This window comes from Ziziphus jujuba, chromosome 3 (assembly GCF_031755915.1).
Source record: "Ziziphus jujuba cultivar Dongzao chromosome 3, ASM3175591v1".
NCBI classification, from domain to species: domain Eukaryota; kingdom Viridiplantae; phylum Streptophyta; class Magnoliopsida; order Rosales; family Rhamnaceae; genus Ziziphus; species Ziziphus jujuba.
Window position 1 is genome coordinate 18,250,494 of NC_083381.1, and position 18,704 is coordinate 18,269,197.

Sequence of the window (18,704 nt, forward strand, 5' to 3'; positions counted from 1 at the left end):
GGTCGCGTGGCATCCCACTGCGCCGCTGCTAACCTGGTGTCCCGGCCAAAGGGGGGTGGTCGCCCTCTCCGATGGCATCCACAGGACACCCTCATAATATCAACCGCGCGCTACTCACACCCACCTGCGCGCTAATCACAACCGTGTGCACACTAACCATATCACATATACCATATCACATAATCAGAACACCAGTACGTGTACGGTGCATCTAAAATCATAAAATCCACAATTTAAATTATAAAACAAATTTCACATTTTTCATAAACATAGCGGGCATAATCCATCCGCTTGAATCGGGAAATTCTCCATAATTTCTTTATAATCAATACCATAAATTCCATGATTTTCAAATCCACCAACTCCCAAATCCATCAATTCAAATATCCACATTTTTCCAATAGCATAAATAATTCTCGAAATATCATAATCAAATCTCATAATATTTCATGGGCATATTTTATAAAAATTGAAATCACCAACATAACCAAATATTTTCCTTGAAATATTTGAAAATCAAATCGTGCCCAATTTATCATTAAAACCACACCAATTTCAAAATCCTCAAAACCATGAAATAATTTCACATGGCATAATTTTGTAAAATGCCCATTTTCTTAAATCCAATAAATTCATAAATAATTCCACAATAAATCCAATAAATATTTGGCACATAGGAATTAAATTCCAAATATTTAAATCACACATAATATATTCACCAATTAAATTCCCCAAAATAAAATTGAAGGTGGGTCACTCACCTTGTGCATGTATCTCAATCAAGATCCTCCGCAGGATCGACTCCGCTAATCGCACGTGCACCTAAAACATCCACAGTACCAAAACCACAAATATTAATATTTTATTCGGGTAATCCCCAAATGGGTACCCGAGGAGCGAACACCAAACGATAACTAAAATTTACGAATTATATACCGAATCGAAGCTCGAGTGATGCTAATCACAGATCCGGTCTTAATTTCCGATGATCGTACCCGACGGGGTCGGAATTTTATCGGGAAGCTTTTCGGGTTTCGGCTCCGCAATTCTCCCAAACCGTCGCGAATTGGCGGAAACAGAAGTCGTATTTGGGTTCAGGAGGTCGAACACTGCGGACTGGAGCTGGCCGGAATTTCGGGTACTCGCCGGAACAGTATTTTCCGGCAGGCCACCGCGGTCACCGGCAACCGTCGCCGGCGGCGCGTGCGTGCGGTGGCCGTTGGCTGTGAAATTTTGCAGACTTGTAAATCGTGAGGAGAGCAATCCAACGGGACCGACGGTGAGCAAAACGGAGGTCGAACGGCGGAGAAATCACCGTTTGAAGATTTCCGACCCCTCGCCGGAAAATGCTCCGATCCCGGCGCGTCGGTGGTCCGATGGCCGTGATTTTTGGTGGGTAGGCCGGACTTGAGGAGAGGATGATGGGTGTACGGCGCGTGTACTGTAGATCAGCCGGAACAGGGTCGATTCGCGGTGGCCGGCGGTGGAGGGGTAAAAGTCGCCGCCAAACTTCGGAGGTCCGATCCGGGCGCGTCCGGCGGCCGTTCGCCGTGAAATTTGGAGGTTTTGCCGAAAATGAGGTGGGCAATCTGGCTGGCCAGCGCGTGTACAGTAACTAGGCCGGAAAACATGAAAAAGTCCGGCGGCCGGTGACTCTCTCTCTCTCCTCTCTCTCTTTCTCTCTCTTCCCCGAGTGTTTTAACAAATAAAACCCCTGCATGACACTGTTCATGCCACGTGGACCAATCAGAAGCTGACATGTGGAATTTCACTGTTCATCGACCCAAAAACATTAAAATAATACGGTATCCGGTAAACTTCAAACGTCCATAACTTTTTAACCGGATGTCCGTTTTGAGCGTGCCGCTAGTCTGTGAACTCGTATCGACGAGCACTTCACAACCATGCACGAGTCAAAGCTCAATTCCCCATAAACAAAAAGTCAACTCTGGCACCCCTTGGACAGTTTGGTCCGCAATTTGTTTCGTCCATAACTTTCAAACCGTAGCTCCGTTTTCGACGTGCTACCAGTCTACGAACTCGTGGCATCGTGCACTTCGCCACGGTACCCTGGTCAACTCGAAATTCCCACCGAGTCAAAAAGTCTCTATAGATATATAATTGTTAACCACAAATTATTTTCCTCTCTTCCAGTGGCTGAATCCTGTGGAGTTCCTTGAGGACCTTGTGATTGAATACGAGTAATTAATTAATTCTTACTATTAACATGTGGTTTAATATATATTAATCAATTTTAAACTGTTAATTATTTTTTTTAAACTGATTTTGAGAGCGATGAGGTAATATAAATCAGGTACGTAGAATGCACTTGCTCTTCAATTCAGGCCTTGGTTTTATTTAGGACGTTATTCCCCGGGCATAGGAAGAAAGAGATAGATGAGTTTATCACCAAGGCTGTGACATACGTGGAACAAATTCAAATGCCAGATGGCTCATGGTATTTTAAAAATTTTTTCTAAAATACACACCGGACCCTTACTATGATCGACTCACATCAAGCAACATGTTGCCTGACCTTTTCATCTCATAATATGTTGTTGTTAGGTGTGCATATTATAGTGGGGGACATGTGTGCACCGTAGCTAATCTATATATACATATATATATATGTATATATATGTATTTTATGGTATTAAGGATATTACTTATAAAAATTGTTAGAGTGATTAGAAAGAAAACATCCAAGAAGTTGAGTATTTAATTTTGATTTTTAGGTATGGGAATTGGGGAATATGCTTTGTGTATGGGACATGGTTCGCAATCAAAGGGTTGGAGGCAGCTGCGAAGAACTACTATAACTGTGAGGCTGTGCGCAGAGGTGTTGAGTTTTTACTTAATACACAAAGAGAGGATGGTCGTTCGGCTGAGAGCTACAAATCATACACTAATAAGGTCTTTCCTTTTTTCTGTTATCCAATGAAATATTATTTGATTGTCAATCTTGGATTATATAATTTTACATAACTTCATGGTGTGTTTGAATACTGATTTCCAGGTATATACACCATCTGAAGGAGACCACTCGAATCTGGTGCAAACTGCATTAGGATTGATGGGTTTAATCCATGGTCTACACGTATTAATTAATTAATTAATTAATTGCTAATTTTTACATTTAATTTAATTTATATATATATATATATATATACGAAAATTGTGATTAATTTAAATTTGTAATGTGATAAGGCTCATAGAGACTCAATTCCTATACATCGAGCTGCAAAGCTTTTGATAAATTCCCAATTGGAAAATGGAGATTTCCCACAACAGGTTTGTAGCGAATAAGTTAAATTATAACTTATAAAGTATATTAATCTGTTTTATTATTATTACAACAATTTCTAAATCTAAAGGGAAGAGAAGCATAGTTGGAACATACGGCTTTATGAGTAAGGATGTGAGAGGCATATAAAAACTGAACCAAATTAATTTGGCAAAAATTAAATTATATTAGTTTGAGTAATAGAGTTGTGACATGGTAATGGCAGGAAATTATGGGAGTTTTCATGAAGAACCGCATGCTGCACCATGCAGCTTACAGGAACATTTTTCCATTGTGGGCTCTCGCTGACTACCGGAATTTAGTTCCATTTCATTCTAATTAAACAAAAGGCAAATCGTGGAGCAAGTTTGCAGAAAGTGTGAAGACGGTCTTGCCCAAAAGCTTGAAAAAATTTATACTTACTAAATCTACCCGGTGTGGTGGTGAACACACTGTGCTATAAGCAGAGCTGTTCACCTTGTAGACGGAGGAGATAAATGTTGATGAATTATCATAGTTAAATTAAATTTAGCCATTGGCTAATCAAATATGATAAATACATAGGAGAATGTTTTACTAGGCGATGTTAGATCATTTATATACTTGATTGTCGATTGATTACATACAATTTGGAATGAAATATCATGAGAATTACATGTAATTCGATTTTAGTCTAACAACATAAGAAGCTCAACGTTGCCCAAGAAAAACCAATAAGAATAAATTTTCTATAATAATACTTTATATAAAAAAGACCTCCGTGGAGTGGTAAAAATTTTGGATACCAACTTGGGCCAGTTGTAGATAACAATAAACTCCATATTGCAATTAATTTTCATTTTCCTAGATCATGTTTTAACAAATTTGACTCTACCAAACATTATCCTTTGTGAAAGAATTTTATGCTTCAAGAGGATTTAAAGGCAAACTGAGAATAGGTAGCTCCACAATATGCTCATTAAATAGACTATTTAATTCTTGCTACTGTCATATTGCAGTAAAAAAGATATAAACCTAATAACGTTGATCAATAGTAATTTCATCTTGTTTATTATGAGCTCAACCTCTTCTAGCAACATAACTAGCATTCATATTTAGAACATTTATTTTGTGTGCCTCACAAAATGAATTGACTTTGATAAGTAAGTTATTCAAACCATCCTTTTTCACATTTTAAGTAAATCTATTTAAACAATGTGATATTTTCTTTATTCCTTTTTATTTGAAAAAAAACCATATAATAATTTTAATTATATAAGCTTTTTAAAGTAAATTATATATTTGACAAATACCTTTAGTTAAATATCTTTGAAAAATAGTTAAATATATTTGATAATTATATTAAATATATTTGACAAATTATCGCAGAGTAAAAAAAACTTATTTGATTAAAATCATCACATAATTTTTTTAATTGAAAAACTATCACATAGTCTTAACAAATTTAATTAAAAATATATATTAACAAAAATTTCAATTCTTCAAAATTAATTTTTGTAAAAATTTTTAAAAAAATTATTTTTGTCACAAAAAAAAGACTTTTAAAAGTAATTTAATTTGCTACAGGAAGGTGTGGATGATTTATTAAAAACATAAGGGATTTTTATTTATTTATTCCAAACTTATAAATGAAATATTCCCTAAAAATATAGTTACAAACGAACTACGGTAAAAAAATAATAATAATAATAATAATAAATAAATAAATAAATAAAAATAAAAAAGAAACTCTCAAAAGATTCCTAACTTGAAACCAGATAAATCAATATTTTTATTGGGGGAAACTTAACATAAATAACAAAAAAAAAAATTATATATGTGTAATATAATATAATATTAAAAAAAAATTGGGTGGGAGGCCATGTCCAAATGTTACTTTGCCTCCAGATTTAAAAGATTTCACCACTAGCCATTGTCAACTGAATTATTTTAGAGGGAGAAAAATTAAATATATATTTAAATTAATATGAAAATTAAAAGAATTATAAACAATTGTTAAATTGTAAAATAAATCAATTAAAGTTTACATAAATATAAAATTAATAAATTATAAATAAATATACAATATAACATATATTTTCAATTTATAAATAATTGAAATGAGTGTGAAATAGGCTTTTGTAAGAAATAAAAAACAAAAAAGATTAAATTTGACTTCATATGCCTCACCACACCCCAAAAAAAAAAAAAACCAAAAAAAAAAAAAAAAAAAGAAACGCATTTTTATACCCAAAGCATGTGCCTTGAGCTGGCCTTTTTAAAACTCAGTTCTTCAAGTGAAAGATAATGCAGACTCTTTTGACGGTTGATTGCATCAATAATAGACATCCTTAAAATCACTAAATTTGGTAACCTAATATACACTGCTTTAATATAAATTTATAGTCAAATTGGATTTTCCGAAATTTTGTAAATAAATTTGGCATGGTGGTTACTCTTACGATTTCTCATGCCGACTTTAGTTGGTCAACCTCATGTCTGGACTGACTGTGACAACTTTGCATATTCGTTTTTTTTTTTTTTTTTAAATAAATAAATAAAATCTTGTGATTCCAAATCAGTAGTCCGTCCACGTTTTATCCATACAGTTCGATTGATGTGACCGCGTTCAAATCCTGGTAGTGATGGTACTTAAAAACTCTCTGTCTTTTTTTTTTTTTTTTTTTTTTTTGTTGGTGCTGCCTTTTCGTCAAAGTCTTATTAAATATTTTACCAAACCATCAGTTTTGCATATGAGTAGCAATAGTCGTAAACTTTCAAATTAGAAATTTCCTATCGTCTTCACTTTTTGAGTTAAAATTAGCTATTGTGAATATGTAGAGAAAATTATCTTATATTCTCTTGTTTATTTTGTAGTTAGATCACCACGCATACACATGCGCACACACACCCACATGTATGTATATATATATATATATATATTCCTTTGGTATGTCACAGCTAAATCAACTTCTCATTGATATAGATCTAATTACACATTTACCAAGATCGTGTTACAATGTTTTTAGTTTCATACATTTTGTTAAATTTTTATAAAATTATAAAAATATTGAATTTATCTATATATGTATAAGAGTAATAAGATAACAGAAAGTACAATTTTGAAGAAAAGTTATCTAACTGAAATTAGCTAAGCTATTATACTCGTTATATCCGCACCATACAACAATATTCATGAATGAATCAGAGCCATACTTTTTTTTTTTTAAAATTATAAATTGTTGTAATGATAAAAAAAAAAATGTATTATTTATTTAAAGATATATATAATTTCATCAACATGACAACATTAATAACTTCATTTTAATTTGATACGTCATTTTATGGGTAGATTTCCAAAAATTTCAATGGTGCCCAATAATATAGGTTTTCAATAGAATTTAATGGTTATCGTTTCCAGCTAAGTGAACGTTCATTTGGAGGTTTTTATTTTTACGAAGCTAACTTTTGTAATAGACACTTGGCTAGGACATAAAATAAAATTATGGTAAATAATAAAAGTCAAACGCAGTGAGTAGAGTACACTAGCTGGGTCTATATATAGTGCAGGAAGTGAATTGGATATACATATATATATATATATATATGGAAATTCTATGGTGAGGATGGTTCGTATGAAGACCGTAATATTAGTGACGGTTTTTCATAATATTAACAACGGTTTTTTAGAAAATCGTCACCAATATTATGAAAAACCGTTACCAATACTGTGGTTCGCATGAGAACCGTCCGCATCATATACGGACTGTATATATATATATATATATGAGAGAACCATTTCTATATATATATATATATATATATGAGAACCATTTCTAAGTACGTAGGAGATGGTTGAAGAGGTAAGATCGTAAAAAGTTAAAAATTCAGATACATTTTCGTTTTTTTTCATTCTCTAGTTGTGCATCTGAGAATGAGATTCTTTTTCAATCACTTTTGGAGCTGATATTTAACTGTAGCTATACTAAAACTCCTGAGATCGAATTAATCATTCATATATATATATATATATGTGAGAGTGTGTGTATGTATTGCCCTTCATTTGTTATATATATATATATATATAAGTATATTTTTTATGTGAAGGAAGGTGTATATATATATATGTATGCATGATTCATCACAATTTTTTTGGGGAAAAAAATGTATGTATTGTATACATGATTGTATGCAGGAAGCGTCTCTGTTGATATAGAGATCATCAGAAAATGTGAAAAATTAAGTTTGGGGCCTCGAGTGGGGGTGGGGGGCGGGGGTTGGGGGTTGTGGAGAAGAGGATCCATACTTGTTTAGCACAAACAATTTCCTTGGGAGGCAGATATGGGAGTATGATGCCGATGCAGGAAGCCCAGAAGAGAGAGATGAGGTTGAAAAAGCTCGCCAACATTTCTACCAAAACCGATTCAACCTCAATGCCTGTAGCGACCTTCTCTTGCGCTTCCAGGTATAATAACTAATTATTATGATTCATATCTAATTTTGATGTAGTGTGAATTTTCATATTCAACTTATGGTGTATTTTCCTTTCTTGTTACCATTAATAGAACGTCATATTATCAGTAATAAAAAAAAAAAAGGAAAAGCTTGCCTTAACGTGAACCAAGTCCAATATATACGATCGGGCTAACTATCAGTAATTTTTTGAAATCAAGTAATTAAAACACCTGATATCAACTAAGGATAAGCGTAAACTTAACCAAATCATCCGAACCGACAGTTTTTATTGGTGATTTGGTACAGTTTATGTGATTTTCAAGCCAAAACAAATCGATCGAGTATACGTGATATTGGTATATATGTAAGACCAGAGCTTTGGTTTTTGCGTCCATATATTGATTATTATTATTATTATTATTATTATTATCTTTTTTTTTTTTTTTTTTTTGGTGTGGTGTGGAATTATTTATATACATATACATATATATATATATATATATATATATATTAATAAAAAGTAGAATTTTTATTTTTTATTTTTTGCTGAAAAAGATTTCTAGAAGACAAAAATATCATAAATAACTATCCTAGATTTTTTTCAGCACTGACAACCTACTTTTTTGCCTTAATTATTGTATATTCTATATCGTCCACCAATTCTGCTAGAAATATCATATCTATCGATGGTTCACATGTTCAAGTTAACCAAAAAATAAAATAACGATTTTTTTCATTTTTATCTTATTATTTGGGCCTTAGTATATTCCAAAATTATAAGAATTACATATCCCTGGTGACACAGCACAATATAACAGAAAAACTGCTATTCTGAATGGCGGCAAAGGCAAAATCTTGGCATGTTTTCGAGTGAGACATGAGAAAAACACACCATAGAGTGGCAAGGCACGGAAAAAAGACAGTCAACTTTATTTTGACCGTCCAATGTGTGAAAAGACACGAGCCGTCGCATAAAAAGGGCAGCTTTTATTTAACTTTTTATTTTTCATTTTTTTTAATTTTTTAAAATTTAATTTCTTAATATTAAATGTACTAATGAAGTTAAAATATACATTATTATTTTTATGAGTTAAATATTTCCATAAATTATTAAGTAATTGTAGTATTTTTTTTATTTTAAAATTTATTTTTTGTTGGAAACGTGGAAACAATGGAATTTAAGTTATTTTTATTTTTTTTTTTAGAAACTTGAAATCATTAAGTTGCAATAAATACGACATTAAGAAATGGAGTTTTTAAAAAATTTGCAATGGGTTGTTTTGTTGCAGTGGTAACTATGGTATTTTTACACTCAAGTGCATAGAATTTTTACATGCTAGATTACCATTGACTTTCACACAAGATGACATAGAGTTCTTTAGGAGGAAGTATGCTTATCAGACTTATAACAAAGAACTAAGCATATAAGCTAAGTGGTGATATATTTTTATTTACTTTTGTCATGTTTATAGATGTAACGATGATAACGATGTATTATTGATGTAAGAACAACTAATTTACCTTATAGAAAATGTGTCATGTTTATTTATTAGAATTCCATTATGCACAAACATCTTACATATTGTAGGATCCTTCCAAATCCCTCACCGGAACCCTAGACAAGCTCTGATCCCAAGGAAACCCTACCGGACTCTCTAATGGAAAATATGGCAGAACCTCCCCTAAAGGTTGCACTTACCACAAATCCCCTGCACTAAAAATACACTTCTATATACACCACCTTATTCCTTCCACTTTACTACAATTTATTTCCACAATAATCAACACTTTCATAAATTAAACAGGAAACTAATGCAGTATTTCATAAAATAGATCCAATATAGTATACAGAGCATCATAGGGTACAATTAAGTATGAAAGTTATACAACATAGGATGGAAAGAAATATTACAAATAAAAATAAATGAAAAGAAAAGAACTCCTCGAAACACGACAGTAACGAAGGTCAAGCTCACTCCAGACGAACGTCTACCAATCCTTGTATCTAGGGGAACATATTTAAACATATAAGATACTAATCATCTCAGTGAGTGACCCTATCTACTATACAATTATAATAGTAATAATAATCACAGTATACTTGATTAATTAAGAATAAATAAGTAAATAAATAATAATTAATTAAAAAAAATATTTTCTCTCAAAACCTTCACCATTCACTCCGTCGGAAAGACTCCCATTTTTAAAACATTTTCGTAAAACCCAATCTTTTATGCCCCAAAAATCAAGGAATAATTAATTTAATAAATAATTAAATAATCTAAATACGAATAAAATATATTAAAATAATTTAAAATACTTGCATTAAAGAAATATAACATAAAAGTGAAATTCAATATATAATTCATAAAATTTGATTTAATAAATCAAAATAAACAGTGTCAAAAATATAATTTAAATAATTACAAAAAATCATATAAAATAAGTGGTAAAAAATATTATAAAATTCATTTTGAAATATTCAACCAATCTATATAATAAAAATATGGTAAGATGCATTTTAAAAATATTGATTTAAAATAAGTGACATAAAATATGAATAAATACATTTTAGAAAATACTAATTGGAAATAAGTGATAAAAAAAGTTAAATACATTTAATTCAAATACGACTTTAAAACTTTAGGATTTGAAATTTATATTTGAAAAATAATTGACGCACCACACTATATACCAGTGATGCCCTATGATACCCAGCATCCCGAGCACTGTTCTGCAAGAGGTTAAAGAGAGAAACTTGCATACGATTGCTTCGGTAACCCGACAGCGCCGCTACTTAAACCATCATCCCGGCCATGGAGGGGGGCGACTTATGTGTATTATATAAAACTTGCCTGCTCTCGGTCTGATGGCAACTCACTGGAGACATTACAATTTGCGTGCTCATCCACATATATAGTATAGAACACCAATACTGTATGAGTGCATCTAAAACAAATAACCATATTATTTTAAAAATAACAATTTTTCCAAAACTCACCGTGGGAATTATATCACTTTTCAAATTCACATTCCCACATTTTTCTTTAATATCACCAGCATAAATCCATCGATAATATATAATTTTTTCCATATCATAAAATACACCAGATAATATTTCAAGTGCAAAAATATATATTTTGAAAGCACCATAACTTAAACCAATATTTTTCTTGAAATCTTTTAAAATCAAATCATGCCAAAAATAATATTAACACCACATGAAATTCATATATTCTCAAAATAATGTAAACGCATTTGTTATATATTATAAAATCAACATCAAACTTAACAATAATTAATTAAAAACCTTAAACCATAATTCCTTTAAAATCCCAAATACATTTTTGGCAACAATACATATATTAAAACCGTCATAAATCGGCATTATAAACTTAAATGGAAATTTCTTAAAATATTAAACATATATTAAAATTCACATCAAAGCATTTCTAATTACACAATATTCCAACAATAAAATTTAACAATTATTAACAAAATCCCATATCCATAAAATTCTTGAAATCTAAATATTTTTTAATGCACAAATAATTATAATTCATTCAATTTTGGCATCAAAATTCCAAATATAAACTTACCGAATATTCAACACATAAAACATATTCTTCAAATAACCAATTAACACAAAATATATATATTTTAACATCCCAAAATAATTTTGAAGGTAGATCACTCACCTCGAGCATGCAATTAAATCAAGATCCTCTATAGGATCAATTCTACAATTCACATGTGTTCCTAGAACATCGACAATACACAAACCGATTAAATTAATAGTTTAATCAGGGTAAATTATACACGGTTATCCGGAGGATTTAACACAAATATTAACCAAAATTTGTGAGTAATATACAGAAATGAAGCTTATGGAATGAGGATCACGGATTAAGGCTTACCTCCCGGAGATCAGAGTCATGGTGGTCGGAATCTTGTCGGAAAGCTTTCGGAATTCAAGTCCTCGATTCTCTCAACCCATTGCGAATTGGAGGAAACGGACCTCAAATTTGGGTTTAGGGAGGTCAAATTAGTGGGGAAGGATAGGTGGGATGATCAGAAACTCACTAGAATTGGGTTTTCCGATGAGCCATCGTGGTCACCGGATTCCGCCACCTCTAGTAGCGTATCCGACGGCCATTGGCCGTGAAACTTGGTGAAGTGGTAGATCTGGTTATGGCTAACTCAACGGCACCGGCGGTGAGGCAAATAGAGGTCTGGTTTGGGGGATATCAACTAGAGAAGTAAATCGACCACTCATCGAAAAATGCCCCGATTCGGGTGCGTCGCCCGCGATCTGGCCGTGATTTTTAGCTGGCCGGCTGGTTTTCAAGTGGGCTTCAAGCTGGAGTGGCGCATGTGGCTTAGAAATGACCGGACAACGGTCAATGGTGGTGGCCGGTGGTGTGGCTTCTCTCCCTCTTTCTCTCTCCTCCCTTCTTTCTCTCTCTTCCCCCCTGGCCCACATGTGTTTTGGCCAAAATAAAAGCCACCCGTGGGTGACACTATTCACTCATGGGATTGGCTAAAAACATGACATGTGGCACATACTCTTCACTCAAGTCAAAATATATTAAAATATTACAGTATTCGGAAAACTTTGCAGGTCCATAACTTTCAAACCACATGTCCAAATCAGGCATGCCGCTATTCTATGAACTCATATCGACGAGTACTTCACAATCATGCATGAGTCAAAGCTCAATTTTACAAAAATAAAAAGTCAATTTGGGCACCCTTGGATAGTTTGGGTCTCAACTTGTTTTGCTCATAACTTTCAAACTGTAGCTATGTTTTCTACGTGCTACTAGTCTACGGACTCGAGTCAATGTGTACTTCGCAACGGTGCCTCAGCCAATGCCAAATTCCATCCAGAACAAAAGTCAAAATTTTGACCCTCGATTAACAGTCAACATCGGTCAACGAGCAAAAATTCCGATGTACTTTGGGACGGAATGTTACACATATAGCTCAATTGTAGCTTCTGTAAATTTTTCCACCTGTCAGAAATTTTTTTCTCCAGTCGGAAATCCCTTATATGGAGGTCAATTGAAGCTTCTGAATAATTTTCCACCTGTCAGAAAATTTTTCCGCAATTTTTCCTCCAAGCAGAAATCATTTTCCTCTTGTTGGAAAAAAATTTCCTCTAAACGGAAATTGTGGAAAAATATTTACTTCTATTAGAAACTAATTTCCTCCATTTGGAAAATCAATTTTTAATAGATTATTTAAATTAATATTGGGGTAAAAAAATTGAGAGTTTAGACAAATATTATATAAGATGAATATGGATTTAACAAAAAATGTATTGACTTTTAAAATCAATAACCATTTAAAAGACAAGAGAAAATGATATATATTTGTTTTTCTTTTCAAAATCATTTGGACATTTGATAAAATGAGATGTAAATTAAAGATTTAAAATCAACTCCAGAAAGCCTTTTTTCATATGGGATTAAATTCTTAAAAAAAAATGTTAATAAATCATTACCGTGAAGTAGAAAATATAATATCCAAGATATGAAAGAATTATCAAAAGATATTAAACCATAACACTAAATTAAAACTTTCTAATTCGAAGCACAAGACAATGGATTCGTACATCTCTACCTATAATGTCCAACACCACCGCATCAGCTACATCTACGTCCAATAAAATGTTCACCTTGGGATGGAGAAAGAGAACATGCCCACCTTGTAGGGTCACATGATCGAATATACTGAACAGCCCTATTGTTTATTGCCTCAATTTGCCCTATATAAAACTCAAAATCTTCAACCAAATATGCATTAGCTGTGAGCATGAAACATTCTATTATTGTTTCATCTTTCGCATGTCCATTTGCTTTAATATTTTTGCTTATATGATATGTGCATAGCACATGGTATACATTGGAAAAAACTTTGCGTAATGCATTTTCAATAGCGAGGTGTCTATCACTCATAAACACCAAATCCGGAAAATATCCAATGACATCCTTAAGGTTTTGGAAAAACCATGCATATGCTTGCTCGTTCTCTCCATATCCAATGAATAACGTTAAACAAAATCAATAAATATATAAAAATTTGAATAATACTAAACAAACATATTAACTGTATTAAAAAAGTCGATTCTGTTTTTTTTTTTTTTCCCACCAAATATAGCATTTTCCTAATGGCGAAAAATTAGCGGAAAACTAGCGAAAAACTTGAGAAAACTGACAAACTAGAGGAAAGTGGTAGAAATTCATCTTTTTCGCCAATTTTCGTCCGTTTTTACTGTGTTTCATGATTTTCCAGTTTTACACAATTTTTCCCCTATTTTCAAACCATATGTCACCTAAGTATCTTTAAACTCACATATAACAGTTCATAAACTAATATATTAACACCCATATTAAATAAATCTTAAAAAATACAAAACTAACTAAAAATACTAGAAAAAAGAAAAAAAATACATACCCATATTTTCTCAGTTTCATCTAATAAGAAAAAAGAGAAAATTTTTACGTGAGTTTAGTTTCAGAAATAAGAAAATACAAGAAAAAGAGAGTGAAAGCAGATGAGATGCAAGGAGTGTTTATGACCTGTTAGAGAATGTCTTGCACAAAACATGAACGGGTGTTTAGAGGAAAAAGGAAAGGATCAGAAAAAACATATTGCATAATTTTCAATTTGGTTAAAGGTATTTTTGTTCCAAGTTGGCTTTTTTTTTTTTAAAAAAAAAAATTTACTATTCTTCAAAAGACAATTTACGGGGTGGCTATTTTTCCAAAAAACCTTATAAATAATATGGATATGCATGATTAATTGGAAGAACAGGTACAAAATATTCTTACTCTGTGTACGCCTATTTTATTATTGTTATTATTATCATTATCATTATTATTTGTGTAATTTTGATTTAAATTTGATTGAAATTCACTGCATAAAAATGAACGCGCCACTATGAATTGTTGTCACTAAAAACACTTTTGGACAACAGCTAATAGCTTTTCACGCACATAATTAGTTTTAATAACAAAGTTCTATATATAGTTTTAATTGTAATCTCTTAAAAAATTATTTTATGAAGAACTTTCTGATGCAAAACAAACCCAACTAATATGGCAAAGGAATAAGCTCTGTTTTTGGTTTCCTATTAGTTTCCTAATGTATTGTCTTTTCAAGTTAAGTCAAGGATATGAGTCATATGACTTGCAATTAGTTTTCTAGCACCTAAATCCGTTTTCCTATTACTTAGAATGGTGACAAATAGATTTTCAACCACAATAAAAATTTAAAGGGATCTCTTGATTGAGTTATCTTGCATAAACATTTTCCTCCAATGTAGCTGGGACACAGCTTATCCCTGTAATTGAGGATTATAATTTGCATCAACATTAAAGTATCGAGAGGCAAAAATTATATGGCATACCTGTTGGATTTATGCTCTTGGAGCAAGCTAATCCATGATCAGGAGCCTTGATTAATAATAGACCGTGGGATCCCCAAACTAGCTCATTAAATGACAGAACCCCTTTAATTGATTATTAAGTTACATGAAGGAGCTCGTTAATTGGGCCCAAGGTGTTATGAAATCCTAGGAGGATTAGGGTTAGCAGTCTATAAATATACTGCTTACTAGCCTCCAGATATAGGTGTTTTATGTATTATTTTCTAACGATTGTGAATCTCCATAGAGAATTAAAAACATCTTGAGAGAAAAACAAAAATTGAGTTTCAGAGTATTTTTCAGATTAACATTCTTGTTTCTTTTGTGATCAGGTGCGCCACATGCAGATTTGTCACTAGAAATAGTTAGGAAGGTCCTGCGTATAAAGGTTAGTAAATTAAATGGATAGAGACATTATTTATTACATACTTTATTCAGTCTCGATCAGGCTTCCGCTGTGTATATGATACTAGTAATTGGTATCAGAGCTGTGATTGAATCGGTGTGTGATAAATCGAATCTAATTTTTTTTTACAATTTTATTTTCATGTATAATATGATGTATATTAGATATATAGCACCAAGCATTCTATTATTCATGTTATTTATAATTTTTGTATTATAAATGAATGATTTGGTTTTGGCCTTAATCCATGGTAGATTTTTGCTTGTATTTTTGTTTTCTTTTTTTTTGGATGTAATGTAACAGCCCAGACCACCCGCATGAGCTATTGTCAGCTTTGGGCTCAGGCCGCACGGTTTTTTCAAAATGCATCTCAAGGGAAAGGTATCCACACCCTTTTATAAGGCATATTTCGTTCCCCTTTCCAACCGATGTGGGACTTCACAATCCACCCCCCTTAGGGTCCAGCGTTCTCGCTGGCACATCGATCCGGGTACTGGCTCTGATACCATCTATAACAGCCTAGACCACCCGCATGAGATATTGTCCACTTTGGGCCCAGCCCACACGATTTTGTCAAAACGCTTCTCAAGGGAAACGTATCCACATTCTCTTGTAAGGCATGCTTCGTCCCCCTTTCCAACCGATGTGAGACTTCACATGTAACAAGGAGGCTAATCATAGGATTAGGGTTTCCTCTTTGATTTATTGATTTATTTATTTTTCCTGCAATTTTTATTTGAATTTTTATATGAAAATTCAGATTTATTGGAAAAATATGTAAAAGTACCTGGGAAAAATTGTATACAAGTTGCTGTTCATCATTTTTCATGCAGATTGGAGCTGTTCCTTGACAAAACAACTCCATAGGAAGTTAAATGACATGATGGAGGATCGATGGGAGGAGAATGGTCACCGGAAACATCCTCACGTGCCCACACGCGCCACGCAAAGTGTCTAAGAGTGGGATTCACATGCCTTAATTCATCTGGAGCATGGAGGCACGTACATGGTGGGAATTTGATGAGTTTTGGTGGGATCGTTCTTTCAGTGGCTATCTACTTCCCTATAAAATTTCATGATGATCCGAGGTTTGTGTGGCGGCTGGCGGCGGTTTTGGTGCTTGGGATCAATAGAGGACATGTTAGAGTTTTGTGTTTCTTGGGCTAAAGACCCTAGAAACCAATTCTAACTTGGCCCACATCCCATACACTTGCAAGATCAGAAGAAAAGAAGAAGAATGGGCCAGATATCAATTTGGGCTTCTTAGCCCTATTGGGCTTGTAATTTCTTTTCTAGAAAACTATGGATTAGGACCTATTAATTACTCTATGTTTATAATTGTTTAAATTATATGGATAAAACATGTGATATGTGCTTAACATGCCATTTAGAATAGATGGTGCCATATAATTGCATCATTTGATATATACATGTGCAAAATAATATTTGTTTTATCTAGATAATGTTATTATGGAAAATCATAATTAATTAATGTAAAATATTGAATGGGTGAAGGTTAAAAATTAATTCAATTAATTTGAAACCTACGGGCTCTATTAAGGGTCCAATAATAAAATGGTTATGTAATGCCCCAATGGATAAGCATGACCGGATTTTATTGAATTGGATCTAAAATAATTTCAAAATTTTAATAAGGATTGTACGGCCCAATGTCGACAATGCTTAGATATTAAAGATAATTTTGAAATTAAAATTAATGGTTATTACATTCAATTTTAGTGACGTTAATAATCTTTCCAACAAGGCTCTCTTAGTGTTATTAAAAGCCCAAAAATTATTGAAACAATGGTTGATTTCTAAAATTAATTTTGAATGATGTGTGTTTGTTATCTAAGAAGGTTCTGTCTAAGAAGGTAGGTTTTTAAAGAGTCTTTGACCCACCTTACATTTCCTGGAAGCTGACTTAGTAGGACATTATACATATCAGGTTCAAAAAGTTTTAATTTTTTAAATCAATTTTTAGTGGTATGTGTTGGTGTTATCTAAGAAGGTTCTGTCTAAGGAGGTAGGTTTTTAAGGAGTCTGAGACCCACCTCACCTTTCCTGGAAGCTAACTTAGTAGGACATTAAAACATACCATGTTCAAAGTTTAATCTATTACAAATGTCTTACCCAACGTAAGCATTTGTAATGGAAATTAAATTATTGTTACAATAAACATTAATAATAAGTAGTTTAAGGGATCTACATATTTGTATGTTTGTTGTGTTGATTACGTGTTAATATGTGTGCATTTTAATTTTCAGAAAATGGCATCCTTTAATCCTCTTTCTACAAATTTTGAATTAAAAACCTTTGGATGGAAATAACTACGACCTATGGAAAACCAATCTCTACGTTGTTTTTGATTTTGAGAGAATTAAATTCATTACAACAACTCCGAAACCCCAGGAGCCCACTGCTAATGCTTCAGAGGAAACTAAGAAGCAATTTGCAGATTGGCAACGGGCGAATACAACAGCTCGCTATTATATTCTTGCCAGTGTTGTAGAGTATCTGCAGAAGCAACTTGATAATCTAGAGTGTGTATAAAAAATAATTCAAACTCTAGATGGGATATTTGCTAAAAGTAGCAGTACTGCTAGACAAGCAGCTATAGGGGCACTAATGAACACCCGCATGACTGGAGGAAATGTGTGGGATCATTTTCTAAAGATGATGGCGCATATCAGTACTGCGGAAGTGATAGGGGCTAAGCTAGAATAATAGATGAAGATAGACATGATCTTAGAATCTCTACCGGATAGCTTTAGTCAGTTCAAAATGAACTATAATATGAACAAACTAAAGCTTACACCTGTTAAATTGATGCACGAGCTTGAGAGTGCTAAAAGGTCTCTCAGGAAGCAAGGAAGTGCTTATCATGCTAAAAGTTCCTCAAAACCTAAAAGAAAACCTAAGGGTGGAAAGAAGAACAAGAATCAGAAAGGAACAGGTCCAGCTACCAAACCAGCTGCAATGAAGAAGTCGAAAGGCAAGTACTTCAAGTGCAGACAGAAAGGTCACTGGAAGAAGGATTGTCCTAAATCAGGTATGGGTATTCTAAATGTTGTTGAGTCTTGTTTAGTGGAGAATTACAATGATAAATGGATCATTGATTCATGAGCCACTAACCATGTTTGTTACTC

At 32.8% G+C, this 18,704-nt stretch overlaps 1 protein-coding gene across 1 annotated transcript in view; it reads left to right on the forward strand.

Moving 5' to 3' along the window:
- The window catches only part of LOC125419860 (beta-amyrin synthase 1-like), a 61,133-nt gene that overhangs the window by 7,571 nt on the left and 34,858 nt on the right, over positions 1-18,704 (forward strand). Inside the window, exons 11-13 of the mRNA XM_060815372.1 lie at positions 2,155-2,201; positions 2,315-2,458; positions 2,736-2,839. Of these exons, the coding sequence (XP_060671355.1) occupies positions 2,155-2,201; positions 2,315-2,458; positions 2,736-2,839 (295 nt within the window). The remainder of the gene's footprint in view (positions 1-2,154; positions 2,202-2,314; positions 2,459-2,735; positions 2,840-18,704) is intronic.